Source organism: Hemicordylus capensis, chromosome 2 (genome assembly GCF_027244095.1).
Source record: "Hemicordylus capensis ecotype Gifberg chromosome 2, rHemCap1.1.pri, whole genome shotgun sequence".
Lineage (NCBI taxonomy): Eukaryota > Metazoa > Chordata > Lepidosauria > Squamata > Cordylidae > Hemicordylus > Hemicordylus capensis.
In genome coordinates this window covers 264,665,974-264,675,872 of record NC_069658.1, presented here as the reverse complement: position 1 = coordinate 264,675,872, position 9,899 = coordinate 264,665,974, and the positions used below count along the sequence as shown (strand labels likewise).

Here is a 9,899-nt window from a genome sequence, read left to right as displayed (position 1 = left end):
GCTCAGGTGTTGGAGGTAGGGGGGCACTTAAGGAATTCCACAAGCTCCACCCCTCCCAGTGTTAGCCAGATTATGCCCACAATAGCCTTCCAGCCAAGGGGGCCCATCCCAAAAAGGCAATGGGGTCTCGCCTTCCTTGTAAATCAAAACACAGCTTAAGTCCAATTCAGCAGGGCTGTTCTTGTCATCTTAACCAAGCTTTCCTCCACCATTGAAGGACTCTTGCCTCTGGGGATTTTAATCATCATCTGGATTGCACTTCAAATAATATTTCTGGAAAGCCTCTGGATACTTTTTCTCCATTTCTGTATTTTACTAAGGTTTTCAAGAGTCCAGCCATCACTAAAACAAAATGATAAAATGCGTAGTTTTCCTTTTTCAAAGGGGAAAAGAGAGAGAGAGAGGAAGAGAAAGAGAGAGAAGGATTTCCCCTTGCTACAAACAAAAACAAGTTCCAATGAATTCCCAAGCTCCCTCCCATCTCCCTACATAGACATTTTGCTACAAGCTGGGCTGCTCTCCCTTTCCCCGTTCAAGATGCTTCCTTTCATCAGCACATAGACTTGCTGGCTGCCTCATTACAAATGGCACTTTTGCTTCTGTTCCACTAAACAGCTTGAGAAAAAATAATTAAAATGTGAACCAGTTCCATCGGAAGCAAGTTGATCCTATACTGCAGATGTAGCACTTTGGTTCAGGTGCATCTACAGCCTTCTGTGATGTGTAGTGGGTGCAACCCGAAGAAGCGTGCACCCTTTCCAGATGTCAAGGTGGCACTCGGGCATATGGATCGCTGTAGTAAGTAAAAGTAGCAAGGCAAGGAAGGAGTCTTGGCACTGTCCACTGCAATGCCCCACTTCTTTTTTGCAGTAAGAATCCATCTGGGGCCGGATCTTCAAGCTCTAAGATCAGAAGCATCCCAGCACTTAGTTAAAAAAGGACAGAGCACAAGAGGTTGGGGACCAAGGCGCTTCTCCTACAGGGCCCGCGTAGCTCCAGGCTAGCATGAGCCCTGTCCCCTTTCAGCAGTCTGCTCCCGAGTAGATCAACTGAGTCGGGACAGGCTCAGAGGTAGTGTCCGTTTCCTCGTCCCCCCAGAAATAGGTGACTAGGTTATCGGAATCCAGAATGGTGGCAGGCATACTGTTCGCTTTGACAGGGTTAAAGGGCACCCCAGGGTGGGCCTTGTGGTGGTGTCTGGCCAGGTGGCTCCTTTGAACGTAGCCCTTTTCACAGTGAGAACACATGTAGGGCCTCTCCGCCTGGTGGAGCATCTGATGCCTCGTTAGTGTCGACTTGACGGCGAAGCTTTTCCCGCAGGTTTCACAGTGGTAGGGCTTGTCCACCATGTGGATTCTCTCATGCCTGTAAAGCTTCGACATAGAACAGAAGCCCTCCCCACACACGACGCATTTGTAAGGCCTCTCTCCCCTGTGCATCCGCAGGTGCCTGTTGAGGCTCCCGCTGTGAGTGAAGGTCTCTCCGCAATCTGGGCACATGTAGGATTTCTCCTCCATCTGAGGCATCGGATAGGGAAAGGGGACTGGAAACCCATAGGAGAAACTTTCCTCCCACAGGTCATTTGGATACGGGCTCTCCTCCCGGTGGCTCCTCTGGTGCCTCGTGACACTCGTGCTGCGGGTGAAGCTCTGCCCACAGTCAGGGCACTTGTAGGGTTTCTCCCCCGTGTGGGTCATCTGGTGAGTAAGAAGATTCAGGTTCAGGCTGAAGCTCCGCCCACAGTAGAGACATGAATAGGGCTTCTCCCCCGTGTGGGTCCTCCAGTGTCGCGTCAGGGTTGACTTCCGGTTGAAAACTCGTCCACACTCAGTACAGGGGTACATCCTCCCTCCTGAGTAGAACTGCTGCTGGAAAGATGCTTCAAAGACATCACCCAGGCTGTCAATGGACGCATCCCAATCCTCCTTTGGATAGTCTCCCTGATACATCTCTGGCTTGAATGGGCTTTCCCAGATGGGATAGTCCTCGGGCCCCTGAGAAAGGCTCACTTCCTCAGAATCGTCAAATATGGTAAAATGGAGTTCCACCTGCTGATCAGAGCTTTCAGGCTGGGAGGCCTCCCCTTTCATTTCTCCCTCCAGCCTGTCCTCTGCTGGAGGAGACACTTTCTCCACATCTGATGGCTGGCCGGGTTTCTTACCCCAATTGACAGGTCCATCCCACTGGCTCTCCGGGTACGCCATCTCCTGTGGTTCATCTGGGCTAATCTCACTTGCACAGAGCTTTCCCTCAGAAATGCCCCCTTCCGACTCCTCTAGGATGGTAAAGTGCAGCTCAACCTGCTGCTCAGGGCCTTGCTGGGGATATGTTTCTACCCTTCTCTCTCCCACTTTCCTGTCAGGGGCTGGAAGAACTTCCTGCAGGTCTGGGGAGGGAGACCGGCTTCTGTCAGAGTAAACGGACTCATCGTCTGGTTCTGGCGGAGAGGAGCTTTCCGGCTGCAGTTCTGCATCAATGTCACAATGCCACAGTTTCCCCTGAGAAATACCCCCTTCTGATTCTTCCAATATGGTGAAATGCAATTCAACTTGGGGTTCAAAGTCCTCCTCCTCCTCCTGCAGAGTCTTCCCTTTTGTGTCCTTCATCATTCCATCACCTGCTGTATGAAACAACAGAATCCAGAAGTCACATAGTATCAAGACCATCTGTGTACCAGAGAGCCTAATTCAGCTGCAAAATAACCCCTCCGTGCCATCTGAATGTGGAAAGTACATGCATGTGGATAAGCCAGCAGGGGGAGAGAGATTGGCAAGGCCATTCAGATTCTGAGTGGCTGTAATCTCACCAGATACAAACGTAACTGGGTACTCTATACACTCACAATTGCTTACACCACAAGTGTTTCTCTTTTGCACCAACACATATTTATGCAGAATCTGGCACAGAACATTAAGATTATTGCAAAACACACAGGTTTCTAGTCTCATGGCTCTAATCTCTCCTGTGGAAAAACTAACTCATGCTAGAAATGCACCAGAGAATTCACAAGATCTCTTACCATGCAAAAGTAAGTCAACTTTTAAGAGGCAATCATGTGAACTGGCTGCCGGTTTCAAAGATTCAAGACTCAGCCAGCCACCAATGTGCAATACCAAACCGCTGCATAAAGATGGGGATCACATGACTTCTGACATGCACAGAAACCACATTTCTGTTTTCAGTAATGATTTCAACATTGTACAGCTTGATCAGTAGAACACTATGCTCAACCCACTTCATGTGAAGAGAGCTGGTCTTGTGGTAGCAAGCATGACCTGTCCCGTTAGCTAAGCAGGGTCTGCCCTGGTTGCATTTGAATGGGAGAAAACATGTGAGCACTGTAAGATACTCTCCCTCAGGGGATGGAGCCGCTCTGGGAAGAGCAAAAGGTTCCAAGTTCCATCCCTGGCATCTCCCAAGATAGGGCTGAGAGAGACTCCTGCCGGCAACCTTGAAGGAGCCGCTGCTAGTCTGTGTAGATAATACTAAGCTAGATAGACCAATGGTCTGACTCAGTATATGGCAGTTTTCTATGTTCCTATGAGCATGTTGATTTGGTCCTGCGAGAAACCTCAGCATGAGTTCAAATAACCAGGAATGGGATCATAGGGCTGAGGTGAAGAAAATTCCGTGATAGTAATCATCAGGAGAGTGACTGAAAAGTATGGCAGTATCAGGACATAAACTTGACCGGTGGGGTGGGCGGGCAGTGGGGCTTAAGCTGCCTCTAGGATTCTTGGGGGGACATTGCTCCCCCTAGCTTCCAGGTCACACACAGGCTGGCAACTTCATCGGTCAGTCCCTGTCTTGCCTTCACAGGGCCTCAGAAAGTCCCTGGGAGGCACAAAGTTGTCTTGCGCGTTGCTTTTTTAAAAGAGAAGACGACTCTTCAGGTGGCAATCCTCTAGGCAAAAATGATGGAGAAGGAGGAGGATTCTGGGGTGGGGGGAGGGAAGGATAACAGGGGAAGTCAATGCACTGCTGAGGAACCCTCCCACCAACCAGGGCCTCAGGTGGCCTTCCCAGCCTGCAGCAGGAGGAGCTCTTTTCTGCTTGGGGAAGTTGGGCTTAAGACTGAACAAACAGAAGAAATACATTCAGTGTGAAATAGTTCTTGCAGTGCGTACACTGAATGCATTTATTCTCGTCACTACTCTCTCTGGTTTGCTGTAATACATTGGTTTTGATTCAAATACAGGATTTTTAAAAAACGTGCAGACACAAAATGGGTAGTTTCAGGAAAATGTGCTCTTCAAAAATTCAAGTCATGAAAACGCTGTATTATGTTAGCAGATGTAAAAACTGACCAATAAAGTAATGTAGGCTCATCTAACACTCCAATTCTGATACAGCAAAAAGTTGATTACCGAGAGGTAATATCTGAACTTAGCAGCTTCAATGGCTTCAAAAGGGGGTTGAACAAATTCCTGGAACATTGGCTTGTTAATGGCTATTGGCCATTACAGCAAGTGGAGCCTCCATGTTCAGAAGCATACTACCTTTGAATATACGCTGGGTGACTCTGGGCCAGTCACTTCTCTCTCAGCCTAACCTACTTCACAGGGTTGTTGTGAGGAGAAACTCAAGTATGTAGTACACTGGTCTGGGCTTCTTGGAGGAAGAGCGGGATATAAAATGTAAAAAATAATAATAATAATATAACTGTCAGTGGGGGGAGGCAACAGAGTGATGTTGCCTTCACACTTTATTCATGAGCTTCCCAGAGGCACTGGTTTGACCATTGGGAAGTGGACATTGGACTCTGTGGGCTCTTGCAGGGCTCTTTCTCTGTTCTTATGCAACCATCTTCGATAGCAAAGACAGTGTGGAGAAAGTGGTGTAGAGAAAGTGGATAGAGAGAAATTCTTCTCCTTCTCCCATAACACTAGAACCAGGGGTCATCCTATGAAATTGATTACCACAAGATTCTCTGCCACAAGATGTGGTGACAGCCAACATCCTGGAAGGCTTAAAAGGGGGTTTGGATAACTTCATGGAGTAGAGGTCTATCAATGGCTACTAGTTGGAGGCCTAAAGGCCACCTCCAGCCTCAAAGGCAGGATGCCTCTGAGTACCAATTGCAGGGGAGTAACAGCAGGAGAGAGGTCATGCCCTCAACTCCTGCCTGTAGGCTTCCAGCGGCATCTGGTGGGCCACTGTGCAAAACAGGATGCTGGACTAGATGGGCCTTGGGCCTGATCCAGCAGGGCTGTTCTTATGTTCTTGAAGCAGGAGAAGCGGAGCAGTGATCCCCACCTTTCCCCAACTCCTTAGTTATTTGGCCCAGAGTGCCTTGGCTGTGCAGGACCAAGGAACAAGTCCTGTGCCTTTCTTTCTTTTCTCTTGAGCAGGAAATGGAGACCTGGGGGCTGCTTAGCCACTGAGCCTCTGAGCGCCACAACCAGGAAGTGACCAAATGGTCCCCCCACCTCCTGTTCTTGCTCTTGGGCAGGAACTGGAGGCAGAGGTGCACTTGGCTACAGCACTTCTGCTGTGCAGAAACCAAATGGGTCCCCTCTCCAGGGTTCCCTCTAAAGCGTGCAGATATGCGCGCACACACAAGTTTTTTGACATCCAGTCAGTAAATTTTAGACCCCACTCTGGCTGAATCAGAAAGGCCCCACTCTGAATGCACATGCACTGTCTTGATACTGCTGCCCAGAGCAAAACTCGTTATGTGCACAGATGCGGGGGGGAGGAAGAGAGGGAACACTGCACCTCTCTCCCGCCTCCCTTTCTGGCTCAAGAGCAGGTGGGATGGAGCGTACTTTTATTCATTTATTTATTTGACATATTTTTGTTAAACATACTTGCTTAGTCATGGTGTGCCAGAGCTCCTCAGCTGAACAGTGGCCAAACAGAGCTTCCCTTTCTAGCTCTTGAGCTGGAAAGGAGCGAGGGGTGTTCCTTGTCAGGCAACTTCAATTTTTGTCTTGGCCACAGACGTCAAGTCAAAATTGGGGCCACTGCTAGGGATCTGCATGAGCTGTTCATGCACTCCCTTGCGGGACGGGGAGGGGTGTCTTTAAAAAACCAAGTGAGGTGCTCCTTACCTGCTCATCCCCTTCCCACCGGGGCTTGTTTTAGGAACAGCCACATCGGGCTGCAGCTTTCCTTCTTGCAGCTCTGACTTGAGTCGGCACCAAATGAGCGCTGGTGGGAGAAAAGCGGCAAGGAGGGGGCAAGCAGGTAAAGAGCACTTTACCTGTTGTTTTTTTTTTAAGGCACCCCCTCCCCCCCCCCCGAGCCGGCTCAAATGCCGGCGTTCGAACAGATTTGGCACTCATTGGAACTTAGGAAGCTGCCATATACTGAGTCAGACTATAGTTCCATCTAGCTCAGTATTGTCTACCCAGACAGGCAGCGACTTCTCCAAAGCTGCAGGCAGGAATCTCTCTCAACCTTATCTTGGAGAAGCCAGGGAGGGAACTTGAAACCTTCTGCTCTTCCCAGAGTGGGTCCATCCCCTATGGGGAATATCTTACAGTGCTCACACTTCTAGTCTCCCATTCATATGCAACCAGGACAGATCCTGCTTAGCTAAGGGGACAAGTCATGCTCACTGCCACCAGACCAGTTCCCCTCTCCAGAAAGGGAGCGCCGAACCTGTCCGTGCACATCCTGAGCCACTGCTTGCCACACCAGTTTCCTGTGGCTATTCTGACAGGATGAATTCTGGGATAGCGCGGGAGAGCCCAACCATCACCTATCCCACAGGCACAGTCTTGTCATTGGGAGGAGAGTTTACTTTCCTCCCTATTCCATGTGTAGAACACCAGATCTGCACTGTGCTCCAAGGTGGTTGTGTGAACTGGTCAGTCAGAGTGTCTGTGGGGGACAGTCAGTCTAATGGGCAGCAGAGCGAAGCACAACAAGCAAAACACAATGCACACTGAAGACTAAAGCCCAGGCCTAAACCAGTTTTGGACTATATTTTCAATAAACTATTTTCACTGAACGTAATCTCTTTCGATATCAGTTCCCACATCTGGGACACAAACTAATATTTGCTGCCTTGCTTTAAAGTTGCAATTCCCCAGCCACTTTACCCTGAAGTAATCTTGGTGATATCCATCGCAGTAATCTAAAGTCAACATGTTTAGGTTCAGAGCCTCAGTTTCCTACTAAAATGGCTTAATAAGTCAGGGTGGCTGAGGAGTGGGCGGAGAGCTGGTCCTGCCCTCGTTTGCATCTGAATGGAAGACATGTGTGAGCACCCCAACAAATTCCCCTTAGGGGATGGGGCTACTCTGGGAAGAGCATCTCCATACTTGCATACCAAAGATTCCAAGTTTCCTCCATGGCAGCATCTCCAAGATAGGGCTGAGAGAGACTCCAACCTTGGAGAAGCCACTGCCAGTCTGCGTATATTGAACTGGTTCGGAAACTGGTGTTCGAACTGGTTCGAACACGGGGGCGGGATTCTTTTAAGGTGCGGGGAAGCTGTCCTTACCTCCCCCGCCATGCTTCCCCCTCCGGTGCTGCTTCAAGAACTGCTAAACCGCTGGTGCAGGGCAGCTGTATACCCTCTTGCCACCCTGGTCAGCACAATACTGGCCCACATGTATATGCACGTTGCACATGCGGGCCACTTCCGGAATTATGCTGACCAGGGCGGCAAGAGGATATACAGCTGCCCTGCGCCAGTGGTTTTAAAAGCAGCACCGGAGGGGAAAGCGTGGAGGAGGAGGTAAAGACACCCTCCCTTGCCTTAAAATAGACACCGTCCCCTGCCACCTCCTGGGTGTGCACGGAACCGATTCTGTGCACACCCCTAATTCATGGATCTCAAGAAGTATCTCCTGAAATTGTGATCTTATTCTACCAACATGTTTGGCAAGAATCTTTTCAGATCATATGTACCCTCCTCTGGGATGAAGATGTCTGCTACTGTAACAGTTATACAGCTCATGCCAATTTACACACCCAAACAAAAGTATTCATAACTAAAGGTTCCTTCCAAGGCAGAACGGGCTAAGCAGATGCTTATCAAACTTCACAAGTTTGGCATGCTCTTGACCTATTTTATATAATTACAGTTCTGGTTTACACAACCCACAGGCTGTCAGATGGGATATTAAAGCCTGGAGGTGGTTGCTCAAATCACCCAACCCTTCCACATATCACCTACACTCTTTGCAGGCAGCAGTAGCACTCTTGGCAAGCCGGTAGGGCTTTGATCTTCTAGGGTACTTTGCAGAAAAACTATCAGAATCAAGTACTTTAAGATTCAAGTTTCTTAAAAACTCAGTCCTTACTTTAAAAGGAATGTTTCTAGGGGGTGGCTATATAGGCCACCTCCAGCCTCGGAGGCAAAATACCTCTAAACAGCAGTTGCAGGGGAGCAAGAGAGAGGGCACACCCTCACTTCTTGCCTGTGGGCTTCTCAGGGTCATCACAGTGGGCCACCTTGGGAAACAGGATGCTGGACTTGACGGGCCTGATCCAGCAGAGTTGTTCTTATGCCTCATGGTTGTGGGTGTATGCACTTAAAAATGCATTTTTTAAAAATGCATGGGCAGAATCCTGTTTCTTTCTCCTTGGCCTTTAACAAGACTGTCCACGCGAAAGCCCAAGGCACCTTTTTAAGCTATCTTCTTCCTTGCCCATGAGAGGCCTGTACCACATGCCTCCTTGCATGGCTCAAGCAGATCCAAGCTCTCCTCCCTCAGAGGTTCAGACCCACTCAAGCCCCCTCTCCATCTCCCTTCTATCCAGAGGATGGGATCTCATCACCACATTGTACTCTGCGTACCCCACACAAGATCAAGTTGTGTATTGTAGCATCAGAGACAGAGGACACAAGGTTACACTTTTAAAGGTGAGCTGATTCACCAGAATAGCCAACAGTCCCTAGTCACCTGCACTCAATCATTATCACAAAATGAGTGAATGACATTCACATCTACATGGGTTGAAGTGGGGGGGGGAGCAGTGTTCCCTCTAACAGGGATTCCCAGATGTTGTTGACTGCAACTCCCAGAATCCCCAGCTGCAATGGCCTTTGCTTGGGGATTATGGGAGTTGCGGTCAACAACATCTGGGAATCCCTGTTAGACGGAACACTGGGGGCAGGCAGGAAACTCCACACATAGCACTCTTCAACTGCTGCCAGTGCAACAGAAGTGCTTCAATTGCATTAACAGGCGACTTACTCTGATCTTGGTTGGCTTATATGTGCAGTGCTGCTGTTGCCTTATACAGCCACACACTTTATTCCCAGGTTCATGACATTACTCTTATCTAGCACTGAGCAATTTGAAGTGTTTTCTAAATAAGATATCTGGAGGCAACTTACCATCTTTATTCTCTACTCCTTCACTTCTGGAAATATAAGGAGAAATATGCAGGCACGTAGTGTTCATTATGAAGAAATAGAATTAAGTAATTTGAAACACACCAGGCTACCTGAATTTCTGTTCTTGGGGTGGGGAAATAGTGCAGCACCAGCACTGCCAATACAATTTCCCAGCCTCAATTCCTGGCATCTCCAGGTAACACTGTGTGTGTGTGTGTGTGTGTGTGTGTGTGTGTGTGTGTGTGTGTGTGTGTGTGAGAGAGAGAGAGAGAGAGAGAGAGAGAAGAGACCCCTGCCTGCATAACGCCCGGAGGAGAGCTGCTTCAGTTTCATCTCTACTGCAAATAACTCGAAACATGCTTTAGAATATGTTCTCTTTAGACCAAACCAAAGGTATAATCAAAGAGTGTCTCGTACTATTCCTAATCAACACTCAGCTAGCTAGATCGACCAATGGCCTAAGTCAAAGGAAGCTTCCGAATGCATTTCCCCCTGACCCATTTCTCGCAAGAATGTTGACTCTAGGCCTGCAGACAAGGCTCCTCTGCCACCTCCCACCCCGGAACCCCTACAATTGCAGCCGTGCTCTCCAACAGGCCTG

General features: G+C 48.9%; 1 protein-coding gene across 1 annotated transcript; it reads right to left on the bottom strand.

The window, feature by feature from the left end:
• Positions 1 to 289: 289 nt before the first annotated feature.
• Positions 290 to 9,503, bottom strand: LOC128345724 (zinc finger protein 436-like). The gene is made up of 3 exons (XM_053298113.1): positions 9,409 to 9,503; positions 9,299 to 9,324; positions 290 to 2,620 (listed from the first exon to the last, which is right to left on the bottom strand). The coding sequence occupies exons 1-3, from the start codon at positions 9,486 to 9,488 to the stop codon at positions 1,023 to 1,025; spliced, it is 1,704 nt and encodes a 567-aa protein (XP_053154088.1). The 5' UTR covers positions 9,489 to 9,503; the 3' UTR covers positions 290 to 1,022.
• Between the last annotated feature and the right edge of the window lie 396 nt (positions 9,504 to 9,899).

Excerpts from the sequence above, each read along its gene's own strand:
- LOC128345724 (XM_053298113.1), bottom strand. The coding sequence starts at position 9,488 with ATGCCAGGAATTGAGGCTGGGAAATTGTATTGGCAGTGCTGGTGCTGC. Across the intron at positions 9,325-9,408 it reads CCCCAAGAACAGAAATTCAG|AAGTGAAGGAGTAGAGAATA; the intron begins GTAGCCTGGTGT and ends TTATATTTCCAG. Across the intron at positions 2,621-9,298 it reads AGGAGTAGAGAATAAAGATG|CAGGTGATGGAATGATGAAG; the intron begins GTAAGTTGCCTC and ends TGTTTCATACAG.